The sequence below is a fragment of the Tachyglossus aculeatus genome, chromosome 2 (assembly GCF_015852505.1).
Source record: "Tachyglossus aculeatus isolate mTacAcu1 chromosome 2, mTacAcu1.pri, whole genome shotgun sequence".
Taxonomy (NCBI): domain Eukaryota; kingdom Metazoa; phylum Chordata; class Mammalia; order Monotremata; family Tachyglossidae; genus Tachyglossus; species Tachyglossus aculeatus.
The window spans coordinates 164,102,664-164,128,331 of record NC_052067.1 but is presented as its reverse complement, the minus strand read 5'-3'; the positions used below and the strand labels follow the sequence as shown (position 1 = coordinate 164,128,331).

The 25,668-nt window shown below is 44.2% G+C and overlaps 1 protein-coding gene across 4 annotated transcripts in view; it reads left to right on the top strand.

Annotated features, from left to right (window-relative positions):
* STK38L (serine/threonine kinase 38 like) overlaps positions 1–25,668 on the top strand; it is a 177,764-nt gene that overhangs the window by 105,431 nt on the left and 46,665 nt on the right. For all 4 annotated transcript variants that reach the window (XM_038772844.1, XM_038772818.1, XM_038772826.1 and 1 more), the window contains 3 exons: positions 3,539–3,661; positions 13,068–13,151; positions 20,534–20,657. In XM_038772844.1, coding sequence (XP_038628772.1) covers positions 3,539–3,661; positions 13,068–13,151; positions 20,534–20,657 — 331 coding nt within the window. The remainder of the gene's footprint in view (positions 1–3,538; positions 3,662–13,067; positions 13,152–20,533; positions 20,658–25,668) is intronic.

Below are 25,668 nucleotides of genomic sequence, written 5' to 3'. Positions count from 1 at the left end.
AAATAAATAGAGTAATAAATACGTGCAGACTGAGCTCACAGTCTAGAAGGGGGAGACAGACAACAAAACCAAACATATTAACAAAATGAAATAAATAGAATAGATATGTACAAGTAAAATAAATAGAGTAATAAATACGTGCAAACTGAGCTCACAGTCTAGAAGGGGGAGACAGACAACAAAACCAAACATATTAACAAAATGAAATAAATAGAATAGATATGTACAAGTAAAATAAATCAGTAAATAGAGTAATAAATACGTGCAAACTGAGCTCACAGTCTAGAAGGGGGAGACAAACAACAAAACCAAACATATTAACAAAATGAAATAAATAGAATAGATATGTACAAGTAAAATAAATAAATAGAGTAATAATTACGTGCAAACTGATCTTACAGTCTAGAAGGGGGAGACAGACAACAAAACAAAGCATATTAACAAAATAAAATAAATAGAATAAATATGTACAAATAAAATAAATAAATACATAGAGTAATAAATATGGACAGTGTTTATTTACAGTAGGATGGTACGTACTACCATTACTACTATAATATATGCCATTATTTACAGTAATAAAGACGGGAAGTCACTTTTCCTTCATTCAATCGTATTTATTGAGCGCTTACTGTGTGCAGAGCACTGTACTAAGCGCTTGGGAAGTACAAGCTGGCAACATATAGAGACGGTCCCTACCCAACCTAACAGTGGGCTCACAGTCACACTTAACTTCTCTGGGCCTCAGTTACCTCATCTGGAAAATGGGGATTAAGACTGTGAGCCCCCCCATGGGACAACCTGATCACCTTGTATCCCCCCAGTGCTTAGAACAGTGCTTTGCACATAGTAAGTGCTTAACAAATGCCATCATTATTAGTAGTAGTAGTGTTAAATGTTTACTGTGTGCAGAACACTGTACTGAGCGCTTTGGAAAGTCCAAGACAACAATAAAGAGTGACAGTCCCTGCCCACAGCGAGCTCGCAGTCTAGAAGAGGGGAGAGAGACATCAATATAAATAAAATCAATCAATCAATCAATCAGTCGTATTTATTGAGCACTTACTGTGTGCAGAGCACTGTACTAAGCGCTGGGGAAGTACAAATTGGCAACATATAGAGACAGTCCCTACCCAACAGTGGGCTCACCGTCTAAAATAGGACTGTGTCCTAAAAGTCTAAAAGGACTAAAAATGAAAGATAGAGAAGCAGTGTGGCTCAATGGAAAGAGCCCGGGCTTTGGAGTCAGAGGTCATGGGTTCAAATCCCGCCTCCACCAATTGTCAGTTGGGTGACTTTGGGCAAGTCACTTCACTTCTCCGGGCCTCAGTTCTCTCATCTGGAAAATGGGGATGAAGGCTGTGAGCCCCCCCAGGTGACAGCCTCATCACCGTGTAACCTCCCTAGCGCTTAGAACAGTGCTTTGCACATAGTAAGCGCTTAATAACTGCCATTATTATTATTATTATTATTAGATATGGACTTAAGTGCTGTGGGGCAGGGAGGGGGGAAGAGCGAAGGGAGTGAGTCGAGGTGACGCGGAATGGGGTGGGAAATGAGGGAAAATGGGGCTTAGTCTGGGAAGGCCTCTTGGCGGAGGTGTGCCTTCAGTAAGGCTTTGAAAGGGGGGAAAGTAAGGAAATACCATTATTATTATTAATGATTATTACTCTCTCCACTAGAGCATGCTGACTGCAGTATGGGCAGTGTCCAACCATGCGGTGGTGGCTAGGCCACGGGCCTGAGAGTCAGAAGGTCATGAGTTCTAATCCGGCCTCGGCCACTTGGCTGTGTGACCTTGAGCAAGTCACTTCCCTTCTCTGGGCCTCGGTTACCCGATCTGTAAAATGGGGATTCAGACTGAAAGCCCCACGTGGGACAGGGATTGTGCCCAACCCAATTTGCTCCTTATCCATCCCAGCCCACAGGACGTTGCGCCTGGCACGGAGGAAGTGCTTAATGGATGCCACAATTGTTAATAGTATTATTATTATCGTATCTGCCCCAGTGTTTAGTACAATGCCTGGCACATCATCATCATCATAATAATAATAATAATAATAATAATGGCATATATGTTGCCATCTTGTACTTCCCAAGCACTTAGTACAGTGCTCTGCACACAGTAAGCGCTCAATAAATACGATTGGTTGATTTATTAAGCGCTTACTATGTGAAAAGCACTGTTCTAAGCGCTGGGGAGGTTACAAGGTGATCAGGTTGTCCCACGGGGGGCTCACAGTCTTCATCCCCATTTTACAGATGAGGCAACTGAGGCCCAGAGAAGTGTGAGCCCGTTTTTGGGTAGGGACCGTCTCTATATGTTGCCGACTTGGACTTCCCAAGCGCTTAGTACAGTGCTCTGCACACACTAAGCGCTCAGTAAGTACAATTGAATGAATGAATGAAGTGACTTGCCCAAAGTCACTCAGCTGACCAGTGACGGAGCCGGGATTTGAACCCTTGACCTCTGACTCCAAAACCTGGGCTCTTTTCCACTGAGCCACGCTGCTTCTCTACGCTTAACAGGTTAATAACAACAGTTATTCTAAATACCATTGAAGAAATAGCATTCATTCATTGATTCAGTCGTATTTATTGAGCGCTTACTGTGTGCAGAGCACTGTACTAAGCGCTTGGGAAGTACAGGTTGGCAACATATAGAGACGGTCCCTACCCAACAGCGGGCTCACTGTCCGCTGGGATTATAGCCTTGATCTTAGGGAAGCAGCGTGGCTCAGTGGAAAGAGCCCCGGCTTTGGAGTCAGAGGTAATGGGTTCAAATCCCGGCTCCGCCAATTATCAGCTGTGTGACTTTGGGCAAGTCACTTCACTTATTACTCTATTTATTTATTTTCCTTGTTCATATCTATTCTATTTATTTTATTTTGTTAATATGTTTGGTTTTGTTGTCTGTTTCCCCCTTCTAGCCTGTGAGCCCACAGTTGAGTAGGGACTGTCTCTAGATGTTGCCAACTTGGACTTCCCAAGCGCTTACTACAGTGCTCTGCACACAGTAAGTGCTCAATAAATACGATTGATTGATTGATCGATTGATTGCTCTGTGCCTGTTCCCTCGTCTGTAAAATGGGGATTAAGACTGAGAGCCCCCCGTGGGACAACCTGATCACCTTGTTACCTCCCCAGCGCTTAGAACAGTGCTTTGCACATAGTAAGCGCTTAATAAATGTCATCATCACTACTATTACTATCTTCTAGACTGTGAGCCCACTGTTGGGTAGGGACCGTCTCTATATGTTGCCAACTTGGACTTCCCAAGCGCTTAGTCCAGTGCTCTGCACACAGTAAGCGCTCAATAAATGCTATTGATTGATTATTATTATCTCCACACTCTCCGTCAAATCGGCACCCCACCGATTCTAGACAAACTCAGGGCGGTATTAAAGCCTTTTTTCCCCCTCTTTCTTATTTTTCCGGGTGTTAGCGTCACTCCCGAACTTAGCCCCCCTGAGCCCTCTGCCCCTCTCCGCCCCCCTGCCCTTAGGAGTCTATCGTGTAACCGTTGTATTTTGTGCAGAAAAAGTTGCGTCGGTCTCAGCACGCCCGAAAGGAGACTGAATTTCTACGCCTCAAAAGGACCCGGCTTGGCTTGGACGACTTTGAATCTCTGAAAGTGATAGGGAGAGGGGCCTTCGGAGAGGTGGGTTCCCGTTCCGTTGGCGTAAATGACAATGCTGGAATTTGGGAAGTGCCTACTATGTGCCAGGCACTGTTCGGAGCACCGGGGTGGAGACGAGCACCCCATTTATTATTTATTTTACCCGCACATATCTATTCTATCTATTTTATTTTGTCAGTATGTTTGGTTTTGTTCTCCGTCTCCCCCTTTTAGACTGTGAGCCCACTGGTGGGTAGGGACCGTCTCTAGATGTTGCCAACTTGGACTTCCCAAGCGCTTAGTCCAGTGCTCTGCACACAGTAAGCGCTCAATAAATACGATTGATGATGAGTCTATTTTATTTTGTTAGTATGTTTGGTTTTGTTCTCCGTCTCCCCCTTTTAGACTGTGAGCCCGCTGTTGGGTAGGGACCGTCTCTAGATGTTGCCAACTTGTACTTCCCAAGCGCTTAGTCCAGTGCTCTACACACGGTAAGCGCTCAATAAATACGATTGATGATGATTCTATTTATTTTATTTTGTTAATATGTTTGGTTTTGTTGTCCATCTCCCCCTTTTAGACTGTGAGCCCACTGTTGGGTAGGGACTGTCTCTAGATGTTGTCAACTTGGACTTCTCAAGCGCTTAGTCCAGTGCTCTGCACACAGTAAGCGCTCAATAAATACGATTGATGATGATTCTATTTATTTTATTTTGTTAGTATGTTTGGTTTTGTTCTCCGTCTCCCCCTTTTAGACAGTGAGCCCACTGTTGGGTAGGGACCGTCCCTAGATGTTGCCAACTTGGACTTCCCAAGAGCTTAGTACAGTGCTCTGCACACAGTAAGCGCTCAATAAATACGGTTGATTGATTGATTCTTTCATTCCCTCGTATTTATTGAGCGCTGACTGGGTCCAGAGCATTTGGAAAGTACAGCTCGGCAACAGATGGAGACGGTCCCGACCCAACTACAGGCTCGCAGTCTAGAGGCGGGAGACAGACGGTAAAATGAAACAAGGAGAGAAGCAGCATGGCTCAGTGGAAAGAGCCCGGGCTTTGGAGTCAGAGGGCATGGGTTCAAATCCCGGCTCCACCAATTGTCAGCTGGGTGACTTTGGGCAAGTCACTTCACTTCTCTGGGCCTCAGTTACCTCATCTGGAAAATGGGGATGAAGACTGTGAGCCCCCGTGGGACAACCTGATCGCCTTGTAACCTCTCCAGCGCTTAGATGGGCTTTGCACATAGTAAGTGCTTAATAAATGCTATTATTATTATTATTATTATTATTATTATTATTAGTTCAAATCCCAGCTCTGCCAATTGTCAACTGTGTGACTTCGGGCAAGTCACTTCACTTCTCTGTGCCTCAGTTCCCTCATCTGGAAAATGGGGATTAAGATTGTGAGCCCCCTGAGGATCAACCTGATCACCTTGTAACCTCCCCAGCGCTTAGAACAGTGCTTTCCAAATAGTAAGCGCTTAATAAATCGAGGCCTTCCCAGACTGAGCCCCCTCCTTCCTCTCCCTCTCCTCCCCCTCCCCATCCCCCCCATCTTACCTCCTTCCCCTCTCCACAGCACCTGTACATATGTATATATGTTTGTATGTATTTATTACTCTATTTTATTTGTAGATATTTATTCTATTTATTTTATTTTGTTAATATGTTTTGTTTTGTTCTCTGTCTCCCCCTTCTAGACTGTGAGCCTGCTGTTGGGTAGGGACCGTCTCTATATGTTGCCGACTTGTACTTCCCAAGCGCTTAGTACAGTGCTCTGCACACAGTAAGCGCTCAATAAATACGATTGAATGAATGAATGAATAAATTCCATTATTATTATTATTATTCCCAAGTGCTTAGTCCAGTGCTCTGCACACAGTAAGTGCTCAATAAATACGATTGAATGAATGAATGAATAAATCCCATTATTATTATTATTCCCAAGCGCTTAGTACAGTGCTCTGCACACAGTGAGCACTCAATAAATACGATTGAATGAATGAGTGAATTCTATTATTATTATTATTATTCCCAAGCGCTTAGTACAGTGCTCTGCACACAGTAAGCACTAAATAAATGCAATTGAATGAATGAATGAATAAATTCTGTTATTATTATTATCATTATTATTCCCAAGCGCTTAGTACAGCGCTCTGCACACAGTAAGTGTTCAATAAATACAATTGAATGAGTGAATGAATAAATTCTGTTATTATTATGATTATTATTATTCCCAAGCGCTTAGTCCAGTGCTCTGCACACAGTAAGCGCTCAGTAAATATGAATGAATGAATGAATAAATTTTATTATTAGTATTGTTATTATTCCCAAGCGCTTAGTACAGTGCTCTGCACACAGTAAGCTCTCAACAAATACGAGTGAATGAACGAATGAATGATTATTATTATTAAGTAGACAGGCGTCACTACCATCAGAATAGATAAATAGAATTATAGCTCATGAATAAAATAAATGGAATAATAAGTATGTACACAAGTGTTGTGGGGAGGGGAATGGGGGCGATGGGGAGAGGAGGAGGAACAGAGGGGGCTCAGTCTAGGGGTTGAACAAAGCCCCCGTCCCACATGGGGCTCACCGTCTCAATTCCCATTTAACAGATGAGGTGACTGAGGCCCAGAGAAGTGAAGCGACTTGCCCACCACGGTCGCCCGGCAGACAATAATTATAATAATAATAGTAATGGCATTTGTTGAGCGCTTACTATGTGCAAAGCGCTGTTCTAAGCGCTGGGGAGGTTACAAGTTGATCAGGTTGTCCCACGTGGGGCTTACAGTCTTAATCCCCATTTTACAGATGAGGCAACTGAGGCCCAGAGAAGTGAAGTGACTTGCCCAGAGTCACACAGCTGACAAGTGGCGAAGCCGGGATTTGAACCCATGACCTCCTGACTGGCAGGCCCGGGCTCTAGTCAGTCCAGCACGCTGCTTCTCCCCGTTCAGGTCCAGTCCGTCTCTTGGCCCTCCAATCAATCATTCATTCAATCGTATTTATTGAGCACTTACTGTGTGCAGAGCACTGTACTAAGCGCTTGGGAAGTACAAGTTGGTAACATAGAGAGACGGTCCCTACCCAACAGTGGGCTCACAGTCTAGAAGCCCCTGGCTTCCGGCTGGCCTTACGTTCGTTAGTTTAGAGACGCCGTGGGGCCTGGAAGAAAGAGCCCCGACCTTGGGAGTCAGAAGGTCATGGGTCCTAATCCCGGCTCCGCCACTTGCCCGCTGGGTGACCTTGAGCAAGTCACTTCACTTCTCTGCGCTTCAGTTCCCTCCTCTGGAAAATAATAATAATACTGGCATTTATTAAGCGCTTACTATGTGCAAAGCACTGTTCTAAGAGCTGGGGAGGGTTACAAGGTGATCAGGTTGTCCCACGGGGGGCTCACGCTTTTAATCCCCATTTTCCAGATGAGGCAGCTGAGGCCCAGAGAAGTGAAGTGACTTGCCCAAAGTCACCCAGCTGACAAGTGGCAGAGCCGGGATTTGAACCCACAACCTTCCCAGACTGAGCCCCCTCCTTCCTCCCCCCCTCCTCCCCCTTTCCATCCCCCATGCCTTGCCTCCTTCCCTTCCCCACAGCACCTGGATATATGTATTTATGTTTGTACATATTTATTACTCTATTTATTTTACTTGTACATATCTATTCTATTTATTTTATTTTGTTAATGTGTTTGGTTTTGTTCTCTATCCCCCCCCTTCTAGACTGTGAGCCCACTGTTGAGTAGGGACCGTCTCTAGATGTTGCCAACTTGTACTTCCCAAGCGCTTAGTACAGTGCTCTGCACACAGTAAGCGCTCAATAAATACGATTGATTGATTGATTGATTGACCTCTGACTCCAAAGCCCAGGGTTTTTCCACTGACGTGGAGACTGTGATCTGTGTGTGTGACAGGGACTGGATCCAACCCGTTATTTGGTAGCTACCCCGGCGCTTAGCACAGTGCCTGACACATAGTAATAATAATAATAATGGCATTTATTAAGCGCTTACTATGTGCAAAGCACTGTTCTAAGCACTGGGGAGGTTACAAGGTGATCAGGTTGTCCCACGGGGGGATCACAGTCTTAATCCCCATTTTCCAGATGAGGTAACTGAGGCCCAGAGGAGTGAAGTGACTTGCCCAAAGTCACACAGCTGACAAGTGGTGGAGCTGGGATTTGAACCCACGACCTCTGACTCCAAAGCTCGGGCTGTTTCCACTGAGCCATGCTGCTTCCAAGCGCTTAGCAAATGCTACCTTTATTATTATTAATATTAATCCTGACTCTGCCACTTACCTGCTCTGTGACAATCAGTGGTATTTATTGAGTGCTTGCTGCGTGTGAGGAGCACTGTACTAAGCGCTTGGGAGAGTAATAATAATAATAATAATTTTGGTATTTGTTAAGCGCTTACTATGTGCCAAGCACTCCTCTAAGTGCTGGGGGAGATACAAGGTAATCAGGTTTCCCCACATGGGGCTCACAGTCTTAATCCCCATTTTACAGATGAGGGAACTGAGGCCCAGGGAAGTGAAGTGACTTGCCCAAAGTCACACAGCTGATAAGTGGCTGAGCTGGGATTCGAACCCGTCACCTCTGGCACCCAAGCCCGGGCTCTTTCCACTGAGCCACGCTGCTTCTCTAAGTATAGTACAACAGAGTACAGTGATCACCTTGTAACCTCCCCAGCGCTTAGAACAGTGCTTTGCACATAGTAAGCGCTTAATAAATGCCATCATTATTATTATTATTATTTATTATTATTATTATTGCAGTACAGCAGAGTTGGTAGACACGTTCCCTGGCACATAGTAAGCGCTTAACAAATACCAACATTATTATTATTACTAAGCACTTGGAAAGTGCAATTGGGCAACAGACGGAGACCATCATTCATTCATTCATCATTCAATCGTATTTATTGAGCGCTTACTGTGTGCAGAGCACTGTACTAAGTGCTTGGGAAGTCCAAGTTGGCAACATCTAGAGATGGTCCCTACCCAACAGTGGGCTCACAGTCTAGAACGGGGAGACAGAGAGCAAAACAAAACATATTAACAAAATGAAATAAATAGAATAGATATGTACAAGTAAAATAGAGTAATAAATCCGTACAAACATATATACATATATACGGGTACATATTCATTCAATCGTACTTATTGAGCGCTTACTGTGTGCAGAGCACTGGGCTAAGCGCTTGGGAAGTCCAAGTTGGCAACATGTAGAGACGGTCCCTCCACAGCAACGGGCTCACAGTCTGGAAGGCGGGAGACAGACAACAAAACAAATCAAAAGTAAAGCGATTAACACAAGTCTCACCTATAAGCGCTTAACAAATACTACAACTATGATTATTATTCTTATTTCTAGTAATTATCATGATTATTCATTCACTTCATTCATTCAGTTATTTATTGAGCGGCGCTTACTGTGTGCAGAGCACTGTACTAAGCACTTGGGAGAGGACAGTACAGCAATAAACAGGCACATTCCCTGCCCTCAACAAGCTTAGACTCTAGATCATCAATTGTATTTATTGAGCACTTACTGTGTGCAGAGCACTGTACTAAGCGCTTGGGAAGTACAAGTTGGCAACATATAGAGACAGTCCCTACCCAACAGTGGGCTTACACTCTAAAAGACTAGATGGGGGGAGGCAGACATTAATCAGTCAATCAGTCGTATTTATTGAGCACTTACTGTGTGCAGAGCACTGGACTAAGTGCTTGGGAAGTCCAAGGTGGCAACATATAAAGACAGTCAAATATTATATTATTATATTTATTATTATAAATAAATAAATGACAGATGGGGACATAAGTGCCGTGAGGCTGGGAGGGCGGAAGAGTAAAGGGAACAAGTCTAATTGACAGTCACAAAATCTTTTTAATTGGAACCATCTCCATCCTCGTAATGTGCTGTTCTTTCCGGCATTCACGCTGGCATTACTTAACGGCCTATTTCACATGCAGATGATAATAATAATAATGGCATTTATTAAGCACTTACTATGTGCAAAGCACTGTTCTAAGCGCTGGGGAGGTTACAAAGTGATCAGGTTGTCCCACGGGGGGGCTCACAGTCTTCATCCCCATTTTACAGAGGAGGGAACTGAGGCCCAGAGAATCAATCAATCAATCGTATTTATTGAGCGCTTACTGTGTGCAGAGCACTGTTCCGAGCGCTTGGGAAGTACACGGCAGCAGAGAAGTGAAGCCCAAAGTCACACAGCTAACAGTTGGCTGAGCCGGGATTCGAACCCATGACCTCTGACTCCAAAGCCACTGAGCCATGTAGATTGTGCTGCAGGGTTCACCTGAGCACTTTCTAGTCCTCTGAAGTATTTGCAAGTGAAGGCGGGCTCAGTTTAGCATTAGATAATCAATCAATCGTATTTATTGAGCGCTTACTGTGTGCAGAGCACTGTACTAAGCGCTTGGGAAGTACAAGTTGGAAGTACAAGATAGTGACAGATCGATTCAGCGCAGGGAAATCTATTTTAAGTAGAGATAATGGCCATCTGTTAACAAGTTGCCTTGCCGTGTAGGATGCCATCCTGTCAATCAGTAGCATTTATTTTTTTTTAATGGCATTTATTAAGCGCTTACTATGTGCAAAGCACTGTTCTAAGCGCTGAGGAGCTTACAAGGTGATCAGGTTGTCCCTCGTGGGGCTCACGTGTTTTGTTTTATTGTCTGTCTCCCCCTTCTAGACTGTGAACCCGCTGATGGGTAGGGACCGCCACTATATGTTGCCGACTTGTACTTCCCAAGCGCTTAGTGCAGTGCTCTGCACACAGTAAGCGCTCAGTAAATACGAATGAATGAATGAATGAATGAGGTTGTCCCACGGGGGGATCACAGTCTTAATCCCCATTTTACAGATGAGGGAAGTTGTGACTATGTGCAGAGCACTGTTCTAAGCGCTGGGGGGGATACAAGGTGATCAAGTTGTCCCACGTGGGGCTCACAGTCTTGTGGAAGCAGTGTGACTCAGTGGAAAGAGCCCGGGCTTTGGAGTCAGAGGTCATGGGTTCAAATCCCGGCTCCACCACTTGTTAATTTTGTTGTCTAGCCCGCTGCTGGGTAGGGACCGTCTCTATAGATGTTGCCAACTTGGACTTCCCAAGCTCTTAGTACAGTGCTCTGCACACAGGAAGCGCTCAATAAATACGATTGAATGAATGAATTGGCAGAGCCGGGATTTGAACCCATAACCTCCAACACCAAAGCCTGGGCTCTTTCCTACTGAGCCACACTGCTTCTCTAACACCTTCTCTTATTGAACACCTAAAGTGGGCAGGGTACTGCACTAAGCCCTTAGGATCCCTGCCCTCAAGAAGCATAAATCTTGAGGTGTTTACAGTCCAGCTGATGGGAAAGATCACCATTACTCTACACTATTACTCTATTTATTTATTTATTACTCTATTTATTTATTACTCTATTTATTTATGTATTTATTTTACTTGTACATATCTATTCTATTTATTTTATTTTGTTAGTATGTTTGGTTTTGTTCTCTGTCTCCCCCTTTTAGACTGTGAGCCCACTGTTGGGTAGGGACTGTCTCTATATGTTGCCAACTTGGACTTCCCAAGCGCTTAGTACAGTGCTCTGCACACAGTAAGCGCTCAATAAATACGATTGATTGATTGATTGATCACCCGGACTGAGTCCCCCCTTTTCCTCTGCTCCTCCTTTCCTCCCCATCACCCCGACTCACTTCCTCTGCTCTACCCAGCGTGGCTCAATCAATCAATCAATCAATCGTATTTATTGAGCGCTTACTGTGTGCAGAGCACTGTACTAAGCGCTTGGGAAGTACAAAAGAGCCCGGGCTTTGGAGTCAGAGGTCATGGGTTCAAATCCCGGCTCCGCCACTTGTCAGCTGTGTGACTCTGGGCAAGTCACCTCACTTCTCTGGGCCTCAGTTCCCTCATCTGGAAAATGGGGATTAAGACTGTGAGCCCCACGTGGGACAACCTGATTCATTCATTCGTTCAATTGTATTTATTCATTCATTCATTCCATTGTATTTATTGAGCGCTTACTGTGTGCAGAGCACTGCACTAAGCGCTTGGGAAGTACAAGTTGGCAACATAGAGAGGCGGTCCCTACCCAACAGCGGGCTCACAGTCTAGAAGGGGGAGACAGACAACAAAACAAAACATATTAACACAATAAAATACATAGAATAAATATGTACAAGTAAAATGAATAGAGTAATAAATTTGTACAAACATATATACATTCATTCAGATGAGTTCCCTCATCTGTAACATGGGGATTAAGACTGTGAGCCCGCTGTGGGACAATCTGATCACCTTGTAATCTCCCCAGCGCTTAGAACAGTGCTTGGCACATAGTAAGCGCTTAATAAATGCCATTATCATTATTATTACCCCCTTCCCACAGAACGTGTGTATATTTGTACATATTTATTACTCTATTTATTTTGTTAATGATGGGTATATATCTATAATTCTGTTTATCTGTTTTGATGCTATTGATGCCTGTCTACTTGTTTCTGTTTGTTCTGACGATTTTGACACCTGTCTACATGTTTTGTTTTGTTCTCTGTCTCCCCCTTCTAGACTGTGAGCCCGTTGTTGGGTAGGGATTGTCCTCTGTTGCCAAGCTGTACTTTCCAAGCACTTAGTACAATGCCCTGCACACAGCAAGTGCTCAATAAGTACTCTATTTATTACTCTATTATTACTCTTTATTACTCTATTTGTACATGTTTATTCTATTTACTTTATTTTGTTAATATGTTTGGTTTTGTTCTCTGTCTCCCCCTTCTAGACTGTGAGCCCACTGTTGGGTAGGGACCGTCTCTATATGTTGCCAACTTGGACTTCCCAAGCGCTTAGTCCAGTGCTCTGCACACAGTAAGCGCTCAGTAAATACGAATGAATGAATGAATGAAATGAACGAATGACCCTTTGAAGATGAAGAGTCGGTTTGCCATCTGTCTACAAAAACAGCTCATTCGAAGCGTTTTCTGACCAGTTCATATTAATCAGTCAATCAATCGTATTTATTGAGCGCTTACTGTGTGCAGAGCAGTGTACTAAGCGCTTGGGAAGTCCAAGTTGGCAACATATAGAGATCGTCCCAACCCAACAGTGGGCTTACTCTAACCCCATGGATTCCCGTTGTTCAGCACAGTGCTTGTCATGTAGGAAGCGCTTAACCAATGCCACAATTAGTATTCTTATTCAATCAATCAATCAATCAATCAATCGTATTTATTGAGCGCTTACTATGTGCAGAGCACTGTACTAAGCGCTTGGGAAGTCCAAGTTGGCAACATATAGAGACCGTCCCTACCCAACAGTGGCCTTACAGTCTAGAACATATTCACAGAGCTGTGTATAATTCGGATGGTGGCGGAAAGCGATACCTTTTCTCATGAATATTCGCATTGCTCTTCTAGGTGCGCCTCGTCCAAAAAAAGGATACGGGTCATATCTATGCAATGAAGATACTGAGAAAGGCCGACATGCTCGAAAAGGAGCAGGTGGGTGTAGTCTTCAACACCGAACTGCCGTGTGCGAGAGACAGGCTGTGCGGCTCAGCAGGAATTTTATTTTATTTTATTTTATTTTATTTTATTTTATTTTATTTTATTATTTTATTTTATTATTTTATTTTATTTTTTATTTTATTTTATATCTTATTTTATTTTATTATTATATTATATTACATATTTTATTTTATTTTATTTTATTATTTTTTTATTTTATTTTATTTTTATGTTTGGTTTTGTTCTCTGTCTCCCCCTTCTAGACTGTGAGCCCGCTGTTGGATAGGGACTGTCTCTAGATGTTGCCAACTTGGACTTCCCAAGCGCTTAGTACAGTGCTCTGCACACAGTAAGCGCTCAAGAAATACGATTGATTGATTGATTGATTGAATTCCTGAAGTGTAAAAACAGTAATGACAATAATAAGAATAAATGAGGTATTTAAGTGCTTACTTGGTGCCAAGCATAGTAGCAAGGGCTTGGAGCGTGAGCCCCATGTGGGACAGGGACTGCATCGGACCTAACTCGCCACGTATCTACCCCATTCATTCGTTCATTCATTCAGTCGTATTTATTGAGTGCTTACTGTGTGCAGAGCACTGTACTAAGCGCTCCCAGACTGAGCCCCCGCCTTCCTCTCTCCCCCCTCCCCCTCTCCATCCCCCTCGCCTTACCTCCTTCCCTTCCCCACAGCACCTGTATATATGTATATACGTTTGTACGGATTTATTACTCTATTTATTGATTTATTTTACTTGTACATATCTATTCTATTTATTTTACACACATAAAATAGTGTGTAAAATAGCTTTGCACATAGTAAGCGCTTAACAAATACCATCATTATTATTATTACTATATGTGGTTCCCCCTCCCCATCCCCCCCGCCTTACTTCCTTCCCCTCCCCACAGCACCTGTATATATGTATATATGTTTGTACGGATTTATTACTCTATTTATTGATTTATTTTACTTGTACATATCTATTCTATTTATTTTACACACATAAAATAGTGTGTAAAGTAGCTTTGCATATAGTAAGCGCTTAACAAATACCATCATTATTATTATGACTATATGTGGTTCCCCCTCCCCATCCCCCCCGCCTTACCTCCTTCCCCTCCCCACAGCACCTGTATATATGTATATATGTTTGTACGGATTTATTACTCTATTTATTGATTTCTTCATTGTACATATCTATTCTATTTATTTTACACACATAAAATAGTGTGTAAAATAGCTTTGCACATAGTAAGCGCTTAACAAATACCATCATTATTATTATTACTATATGTGGTTTCCCCCTCCCCCCTGCCTTACTTCCTTCCCCTTCCCCACAGCACCTGTATATATGTATATATGTACGGATTTGTTACTCTATTGATTTATTTTACTTGTACATATCTATTCTATTTATTTTACACACATAAAATAGTGTGTAAAATAGCTTTGCACATAGTAAGTGCTTAACAAATGCCATCATTATTATTATTACTATATGTGGTTCCCCCTCCCCATCCCCCCCGCCTTACCTCCTTCCCTTCCCCACAGCACCTGTATATATGTATATATGTTTGTACGGATTTGTTACTCTATTGATTTATTTTACTTGTACATATCTATTCTATTTATTTTACACACATAAAATAGTGTGTAAAATAGCTTTGCACATAGTAAGCGCTTAACAAATACCATCATTATTATTATTACTATATGTGGTTCCCTCTCCCCATCCCCCCCGCCATACTTCCTTCCCCTTCCCACAGCACCTGTATATATGTTTGTACGTATTTATTACTCTATTTATTTATTTATTCTACTTGTACATATCTATTCTATTTATTTTATTTTGTTAATATGTTTTGTTTTGTTCTCTTGTCTCCCCCTTCTAGACTGTGAGCCCACTGTTGGGTAGGGACCGTCTCTATATGTTGCCAACTTGGACTTTCCAAGCGCTTAGTACAGTGCTCTGTACACAGTAAGCGCTCAATAAATATGATTGATTGATTGATTGGGAAGTCCAAGTTGGCAACGTATAGCGACGGTCCCTACCCAGCAGCGGGCTCACAGTCTAGAAGGGGGAGACAGACAACAAAACAAAACATATAACAAAATAAAATAAATAGAATAAATATGTGCAAGTAAAATAAATAGAGTAATTAATCTGTACAAACATATCTACATATATACAGGTGCTGTGGGGAGGGGACGGAGATGAGGAGGGGGAGAGGAAGGAGGGGGTTCAGTCTGGGCAGATGAGGTAACTGAGGCCCAGAGAATCAATCAATCAACCAATCGTATTTATTGAGCGCTTACTGTGTGCAGAGCACTGGACTAAGCGCTCCCAGTGCTCCCAGTGTCCGATACACAGTAAGCGCCTAACGTGTTGTGGATAGAGCACAGACCTGGTGGGAATCACAAAGCTCTGGGTTCTAATCCTGGCCCTGCCACTTGTCCCCCAGGTGGCCTTGGGCGAGTCACTTCACTTCCCTGGGCCTCGGTTCCCTCATCTGGAAAATGGGGATTGAGACTGTGAGTCCCACGTGGGACAGGGGCTGTGTCCAACCCCAGTAAGAGGCTTCTTCCAAGAGAAGCAGCGTGGCTCAGTGGAAAGAGCCCGGGCTCGGGAGCCAGAGGTCATGGGTTCTAATCCCGACTCCGCCACTTGTCAGCTGTGTGACTTTGGGCAAGTCACTTCACTTCTCTGGGCCTCAGTTCCCTCATCTGTAAAATGGGGATTAAGACTGCGAGCCCCATGTGGGGCAACTTGATCACCTTGTATCGCCCCCTCCAGCACTTAGAACAACGCTTTGCACATAGTAAGCGCTTAACAAATGCCATCATTATTATCTGCTTATATCCACCCACAATTACAGTTGTTGCCGAATTGTACTTTCCAAGCGCCTAGTACAGTAAGCGCTCAATAAATACGATTGAATAAATGAATCCACCCCAGCACTTAGTACGGTGCCTGGCACATAATGAGTGCTTAACAAATACCATAATTATTATTAGTAGTAGCATTATTAATAAATACCATTTTTAAAAAAATAGGTAAAGTACAATGAGATTGGACACACTCCCTGTCCCATATGGAGTTCACAATCTTAGAACTGGTATTTTATATCTGTTTTACAGCTGAGGAAACTGAGGCACGGAGAAGTTAAATGACTTGTCCATGGTCACAACAACAGTGGCAGAGGCGGGATTAGAACCCAGATCTTCTGACACGTTGGCCTGGGCTCTTTCCCCTGAGCCACCCCATTTTTTTTTTCCAAGGAATAAACTAATTGTTTCAACCAGAGCAGCAGGTGCACAGTGATAGCAGTCAATCAATCAATCAATCAGTCATATTTATTGAGCGCTTACTGTGTACTAAGCGCTTGGGAAGTACAAGTTGGCAACATATAGAGACAGTCCCTACCGAACAGTGGGCAGTGCTTGGCACATAGTGCTTAACAAAAACCATCACTATTATTATCATTATCATCGATCAGTCAATCAATGAGGGGGAGAGGAAGGAGGGGGCTCAGTCTGCGAAGCCCTCCTGGAGAAGGTGAGCTCTCAGTAGGGCCGATTATTATTATTATTCAAGAGGGAAATTATAATTGATGAATTAATTATAATAAATTATAATTATAATAAGTGAGCTCTCAGTAAGGCCGATTATTATTATTATAATTCGAGGGAAATTATAATTGATTAATGAATTATAATTAACTGTAATTATAATAGGTGAGCTCTCAGTAGGGCCAATTATTATTTTTATTATAATTCAAGAGGGACATTATAATTGATTAATTAATTATAATTACAATAGGTGAGCTCTCAGTGGGGCCAATTATTATTATTATTCAAGAGGGAAATTATAATTGATTAATTAATTATAATTATAATAGGTGAGCTCTCAGTAGGGCCTATTATTATTATTATTATTATTATTATTATTGCAATAGGTGAGCTCTCAGTAGGGCCAACTATTATTATTATTATAATTCAAGAGGGACATTATAATTGATTAATGAATCATAATTAATTATAATTATAATAGATGAGCTCTCAGTAGAGCCAATTATTATTGTTATTATTGTAATTGGAGGGAAATCATAATTGATAAATTAATTATAATTGTAATAGGTGAGCTCTCAGTAGGGCCAGTTATCATTATTATTATTATTCAAGAGGGACATTATAATTGATTAATTATAATGAATTATAATTATAATAGGTGAGCTCTCAGTAGGGCCTATTATTATTATTATTATTATTATTATTATCATTAGTGAGCTCTCAGTAGGGCCAATTATGATTATTATAATAATAAGAGGGAAATTATAATTGATTAATGAATTGATTAATTATAATGAATTATAATTATAATAGGTGAGCTCTCAGTAGGGCATTATTATTATTATTATTATTATTATTATTATTATTATTATTATTATTGATGAGCTCTCAGTAGGGCCAAGTATTATTATTATAATAATTCAAGAGGGAAATTATAATTGATAAATTATAATGAATTATAATTATAATAGGTGAGCTCTCAGTAGGGCCAATTATTATTATTATTATTATTATTGGTGAGCTCTCAGTAGGGCCAATTATTATTATTATTATTATAATTCAAGAGGGAAATTATAATTGATTAATTAATTGTAATAATAATATGCATTATTATTCAAGAGGGAAAGCCTCTTGAAAGAGACGGGCCTTCAGCTCTCGGCAACGGCATTTATTCCCAGAGCGCTCACCGTGGGCCGAGCCCCGTGCTCAGAGAGTCGGCCGCCCCGTTCCCCGTTCCCCGCAATTACCATCTCCGTGCGGATGTTTCCCAAACCTTTTTTTTTTAAAATGGTATTTATTAAGCACTTACTATGTGCAAGGCACTGTTCTAAGCGCTGGGGGTATACAATCAATCAATCAGTCATATTTATTGAGCACTTACTGTGTGCAGAGCACTCTACTAAGCGCTTGGGAAGTCCAAGTTGGCAACATAGAGAGACGGTCCCCACCCAACATTCATTCAATCGTATTTATTGAGCGCTTACTGTGTGCAGAGCACTGTACTAAGCGCTTGGGAAGTCCAAGTTGGCAACATATAGAGACGGTCCCTCCCCAACAGTGGGCTCACAGTCTAGAAGGGCTCACAGTCTTCATCCCCATTTTCCAGATGAGGGAACTGAGGCCCAGAGAAGTGAAGTGGCTTGCCCAAAGTCACCCGGCTGACACGTGGCAGAGCTAGGATTCGAACCCGTGACCTCTGACTCCAAAGTCCGTGTTCTTTCCACCGAGCCCCGCTGCTTCTCCTCCTCTGCAGGCTTGCATTTCCTCCTGCCTTCAGGGTGTCTGTGGTAGGATGTCCCACTGACTCCTCAAACTCAACCGCTCCAAAACAGAACTCCTCATTTCCCCCCCAAAAAACCTGTCACCGTAGACACCACCACCATCCTCTCTTTCCCACAAGCCTGTAACTTCGGCATTTTCCTCCACTCATCCAATCAATCAATCAATCGTATTTATTGAGCGCTTACTGTGTGCAGAGCACTGGACTAAGCGCTTGGGAATTCCAAGTCGGCAACACACAGAGACGGTCCCTACCCAACATCATCATCATCATCAATCGTATTTATTGAGCGCTTACTGTGTGCAGAGCACTGTACTAAGCGCTTGGGAAGTACAAGTTGGCAACATATAGAGACAGTCCCTACCCAATAGTGGGCTCACAGTCTAGAAGGGGGAGACAGAGAACAAAACCAAACATACTAACAAAATAAATAGAATAGATATGTACAAGTAAAATAAATAAATAGAGTAATAAATATATACAAACATATATACATATATCCAACCTACACATTGAGTCTGTCATGCAGTACTGCTACCACACTGATCCCAGCAGCGTGGCTCAGTGGAAAGAGCCCGGGCTTTGGAGTCAGAGGTCATGGGTTCAAATACCGGCTCCTCCAACTGTCAGCTGTGTGACCTTGGGCAAGTCACTTCAATCAATCAATCATATTTATTGAGCGCTTAATGTGTGCAGAGCACTGGACTAAGCACTTGGGAAGTCCAAGTCGGCAGCACACAGAGACGGTCCCTACCCAACCGCGGACTCACAGTCTAGAAGGGGGAGACAGAGAACAAAACAAAACATATTAACAAAATAAAATAAATAGAATAGATATGACAGATAAAATAAATAAAGAGTAATAAATCTGTACAAACATATATACATATATCCAACCTACACATTGAGTCTATCATGCAGTACTCAAAATCCACCCTTCCCTCACCATCCAAACTGCTACCACACTGATCCCAGCAGCGTGGCTCAGTGGAAAGAGCCCGGGCTTTGGAGTCAGAGGTCACGGGTTCAAATCCCGGCTCCTCCAACTGTCAGCTTTGTGACCTTGGGCAAGTCACTTCACTTCTCTGGGCCTCAGTTTTCTCATCTGGAAAATGGAGATGAAGACTGTGAGCCCCCCGTGGGACAACCTGATCACCTTGTAACCTCCCCGGCGCTTAGAAGCAGCGTGGCTCAGTGGGGAAAGCCCGGGCTTTGGAGTCAGAGGTCATGGGTTCAAATCCCGCTCTGCCACTTGTCAGCTTGTGACTTTGGGCAAGTCACTTCACTTCTCTGGGCCTCAGTTCCCTCATCTGTAAAATGGAGATTAAGACTGTGAGCTCCCCATTGGACAGCCTGATCACCTTGTAATCTTGTTACCTCACCTTGTTAGAGAAGCAGCATGGCTCAGTGGAAACAACATGGGCTTTGGAGTCAGAGGTCATGGATTCAAACCCCGGCTCCACCACTTGTCAGCTGTGTGACTTTGGGCATGTCATTTAACTTCTCTAGGCCTCAGTTACCTCATCTGTAAAATGGGGATTAAGACTGTGAGCCCCCCATGGGGCAACCTGATGACCTTGTAACCTCCCCAGCGCTTAGAACAGTGCTATGCACATAGTAAGCGCTTAATAAATGCCATATTATTATTATTATTATTATTGTAACCTCCCCAGCGCTTAGAACAGTGTTTTTTTAGGCTGTGAGCCCACTGTTGGGTAGGGACTGTCTCTATGTGTGGCCAACTTGGACTTCCTAAGCGCTTAGTACAGTGCTCTGCACACAGTAAGTGCTCAATAAATACGATTGATTGATTGATTAGAACAGTGCCTTGCACATAGTACTAAGCGCTTAGTACAGTGCTCTGCACATAGTAAGCGCTCAATAAATACGATTGATTGATTGATAGTAAGCGCTTAATAATAATTAATAAATTAAAAATAAATAATATGCCATTATTATTATAGAGGAGGAGACCGCCGAATATAGACACGAATAATTTCTCCTGTCGCTGTTTGCCTCTAGGTAGCCCATATCAGAGCAGAGCGAGATATTTTGGTCGAAGCAGATGGTGCCTGGGTGGTGAAGATGTTTTACAGTTTCCAAGATAAAAGGAATCTTTACCTGATCATGGAATTTCTCCCAGGAGGTAAATCCCCCCCGGGCGGGAGCCGGAATGCCGGGGATGCTTGTTCTCAGTGGGGGAAAGGGGGCTTTTAGGACTCCTCCGTTGAGGCGGCTGCGATGAGAATAATTCTCAGAGTAAGCCTTGCCGTATCTGTTCGTCAGTCAGTGTTATTCATCGTTCATTCCTTCAGCCGTATTTTTGGGGCCCTTAATAATAATAATGCACTTTTTAAGCGAGACTGTGAGCCCACTGCTGGGTAGGCAGTGTTACCAACTTGTACTTCCCAAGCGCTTAGTACAGTGCTCTGCACACAGTAAGCACTCAATAAATATGATTGATGATTACTATGTGCAAAGCACTGTTCTAAGCGCTGGGGAGGGTGCAAGGTGATCAGGTCGTCCCACCTGGGGCTCCCAGTCTTCATCCCCATTTTCCAGATGAGGTCACCGAGGCCCAGAGAAGTGAAGTGACTTGCCCAGAGTCACACAGCTGACAAGTGGCGGAGCCAGGATTTGAATCAATCAATCAATCGTATTTAGTGAGTGCTTACTGTGTGCACAGCACTGTGCTAAGCGCTTGGGAAGTACAAGTTGGCAACACATAGAGACGGTCCCTACCCAACAGTGGGCTCACAGTCTAGAAGGGGGTGACAGAGAACAAAACAAAGCATATTAACAAAATAAAATAAATAGAATAGATATGTACAAGTAAAGTAAATAGAGTAATAAATACGTACAAACATATATACGGGTGCTGTGGGGAAGGGAAGGAGGTAAGGTGGGAGGAATGGAGAGTGGGAGGAGGGGGAGAGGAAGGAGGGGGCTCAGTCTGGGAAGGCCTCCTGGAGGAGGTGAGCTCTCAGTAGGGCCTTGAAGGGAGGAAGAGAGCTAAGCTTGGCGGATGTGGGGAGGAGGGGCATTCCAGGCCAGGGGGTGTATGGGGGATGAGTAGCGGGCCAAAAGCGAGGAAAATTGAGGAGCTGGATGTTCCCCAATACTGCAGGTGCGAGATCCAATTTTTCTTCATCAAACCGAGTAACTAAGCAGAAGCCATCGTGAGGCCAAAATGAAAGGGTTCTGTTGAAGCGGTAGCAAGCCGAGACTAGACGGCTCCATCTTCAGCGTGGCTCAGTGGAAAGAGCACAGGCTTTGGAGTCAGAGGTCATGGGTTCGAATTCCGACTCATCCACATGTCTGCTGTGTGGCCTTGGGCAAGTCACTTCACTTCTCTGAGCCTCAGTTACCTCATCTGCAAAATGGGAATGAAGACTGTGAGCCCCACATGGGACAACTTGATCACCTTGTATCCCCCCAGCGCTTAGAACAGTGCTCTGCACATAGTAAGCGCTTAATAAATGCCATCATTATTATTACTATTATAGGGGAGGGGCCTGGGGGTCACAAGGTTTGCTGCCATTTGTCTGCTGCATAGGGATAGCAGCGTGGCTCAGTGGAAAAGAGCCCAGGCTTTGGAGTCAGAGGTCCTGGGTTCGAATCCTGATGCCACCACACGTCTGCTGTGTGACCTTGGGCAAGCCACTTAACTTCTCTGAGCCTCAGTTCCCTCATCTGTAAAATGGGGATTAAGACTGTGAGCCCCACGTGGGACAACTTGATCACCTTGTATCCCCCCAGCGCTTAGAACAGTGCTCTGCACACAGTAAGCGCTTAATAAATGCCATTATTATTATTATTATTATTATTATCTTCATGCCTCCTAAAGATGATTTCTTCCTTTGTCGTCGGCAGGCATTGACTGAAAACGTTGGTCTGTGGGGTGTGATGAAACCAATCCAATCATCTGTTTTTACCGCCCAACTCCTCCTCCAAACTCCTTGTGGGCAGGGGTCCCATCGGCCAACCCTGTTGGAGTGGACCCTCCCGAGCGTTTTGTCCGGGGCTCTCCGCAAAGCGAGTGAGCGCTCAGTACATAGCAGAGATCAATCGATAACCATTGACAGAGAAGCAGTATGGCATGGGGTTAGGGCAGGGGACTGGGAGTCACAAGGTTTGCTGCCATTTGTCTGCCGCATAGGGATAGCAACGAGGCACAGTGGAAAAGAGCCCGGGCTTTGGAGTCAGAGGCCCTGGGTTCGAATCCCAACTCCACCACATGTCTGCTGTGTGAGCTTGGGCAAGCCACTTCACTTCTCTGAGCCTCAGTGACCTCATCTGTAAAATGGGGATGAAGACTGTGAGCCCCACGTGGGACAACTTGATCACCTTGTATCCCCCCGGCGCTTAGAACAGTGCTCTGCACATAGTAAGCGCTTAATAAATGCCATCATTATTATTATTATTATTATTATAGGGCACAGGCCTGGGAGTCACCAGGTTTGCTGCCATTTGTCTGCCGCATAGGGATAGCAGCGTGGCTCAGTGGAAAAGAGCCCAGGCTTTGGAGTCAGAGGTCCTGGGTTCGAATCCCGACTCCACCACATGTCTGCTCTGTGGCCTTGGGCAAGTCACTTCACTTCTCTGAGCCTCAGTTACCTCATCAGCAAAATGGGGATTAAGATTGTGAGCCCCACATAGGGCAACTTGATCACCTTGTATCCCCCCCCAGCGCTTAGAACAGTGCTCTGCACATAGTAAGTGCTTAATAAATGCCATCATTATTATTATTATTATAGGGCAGGGGCCTGGGAGTCACAAGGTTTGCTGCCATTTGTCCGCTGCATAGGGATAGCAGCGTGGCTCAGTGGAAAAGAGCACGGGCTTTGGAGTCAGAGGTCCTGGGTTCTAATCCCAACTCCACCACATGTCTGCTGTGTGACCTTGGGCAAGTCACTTAACTTCTCTGAGCCTCGGTTACCTCATCTGTAAAATGGGGATTAAGACTGTGAGCCCCACGTGGGACAACTTGATCACCTTGTATCCCCCTAGCGCTTAGAACACTGCTCTGCACATAGTAAGTGCTTAATAAATGCCATCATTATTATTATTATTATTATAGGGCACAGGCCTGGGAGTCACAAGGTTTGCTGCCATTTGTCTGCCGCATGGGGATAGCAGCGTGGCTCAGTGGAAAAGAGCCCGGGCTTTGGAGTCAGAGGTCCTGGGTTCGAATGCCGACTCCACCACATGTCTGCTGTGTGACCTTGGGCAAGTCACTTAACTTCTCTGAGCCTCGGTTACCTCATCTGTAAAATGGGGATTAAGACTGTGAGCCCCACGTGGGACAACTTGATCACCTTGTATCCCCCCAGCGCTTAGAACTGTGCTCTGCACATAGTAAGCGCTTAATGAATGCCATCATTATTATTATTATTATAGGGCACGGGCCTGGGAGTCACAAGGTTTGCTGCCATTTGTCTGCTGCATAGGGATAGCAGCGTGGCTCAGTGGAACAGAGCACGGGCTTTGGAGTCAGAGGTCCTGGGTTCGAATCCCGACACCACCACATGTCTGCTGTGTGACCTTGGGCAAGTCACTTCACTTCTCTGAGCCTCAGTTCCCTCATCTGTAAAATGGGGATGAAGACTGTGAGCCCCACGTGGGACAACTTGATCACCTGATATCCCCCAAGCGCTTAGAACAGTGCTCTGCACATAGTAAGCGCTTAATAAATGCCATCATTATTATTATTATTATAGGGCATAGGCCTAGGAGTCACAAGGTTTGCTGCCATTTGTCTGCCGCATGGGGATAGCAGCATGGCTCAGTGGAAAAGAGCCCGGGCTTTGGAGTCAGAGGTCCTGGGTTCGAATGCCGACTCCACCACATGTCTGCTGTGTGACCTTGGGCAAGTCACTTCACTTCTCTGAGCCTCAGTTCCCTCATCTGTAAAATGGGGATGAAGACTGTGAGCCCCACGTGGGACAACTTGATCACCTTATATCCCCCAAGCGCTTAGAACAGTGCTCTGCACATAGTAAGCGCTTAATAAATGCCATCATTATTATTATTATTATAGGGCACAGGCCTGGGAGTCACAAGGTTTGCTGCCATTTGTCTGCTGCATGGGGATAGCAGCGTGGCTCAGTGGAAAAGAGGCCGGGCTTTGGAGTCAGAGGTCCTGGGTTCGAATCCCAACCCCACCACATGTCTGCTGTGTGACCTTGGGCAAGTCACTTCACTTCTCTGAGCCTCAGTTCCCTCATCTGTAAAATGGGGATGAAGACTGTGAGCCCCACGTGGGACAACTTGATCACCTTATATCCCCCAAGCGCTTAGAACAGTGCTCTGCACATAGTAAGCGCTTAATAAATGCCATCATTATTATTATTATAATAGGGCACAGGCCTGGGAGTCACAAGGTTTGCTGCCATTTGTCTGCTGCATGGGGATAGCAGCGTGGCTCAGTGGAAAAGAGGCCGGGCTTTGGAGTCAGAGGTCCTGGGTTCGAATCCCAACCCCACCACATGTCTGCTGTGTGACCTTGGGCAAGTCACTTCACTTCTCTGAGCCTCAGTTCCCTTATCTGTAAAATGGGGATTAGGACTGTGAGCCCCACGTGGGACAACGTTATCACCTTGTATCCCCCCAGCGCTTAGAACAGTCCTCTGCACATAGTAAGCACTTAATAAATGCCATCATTATTATTATTATTATTATAGGGCACGGGCCTGGGAGTCGCAAGGTTTGCTGCCATTTGTCCGCTGCGTGGCCTTGGGGGAGCCACTCAACTCCTCCGTGCCTCAGTTCCCTCACCTGCAAAATGGGGATGGAGACCGTGAGTCCCACGTGGGCTAGGGAGAGGGTCCAACCCGATTGGCTGGTTTCCACCCCAGCTCTTAGAGTGGTTCCTGGCCCGTGGGAAGTGCCTAGCAAACAAATAATAATTTGTTGAATAATTTCTTTTAGACTGTGAGCCCACTGTTGGGTAGGGACTGTCTCTATGTGTTGCCAATTTGTACTTCCCAAGCGCTTAGTACAGTGCTCTGCACACAGTAAGCGCTCAATAAATGCGATTGATGATGATGATGTTGAACCCATGACCTCCGACTCCAAAGCCCGGGCTCTTCCCGTTGAGCCACGCTGCTGCTCTACTGACGTTCAGAGCACTGTGCTAAGTGCTTGGGAGAGTACAG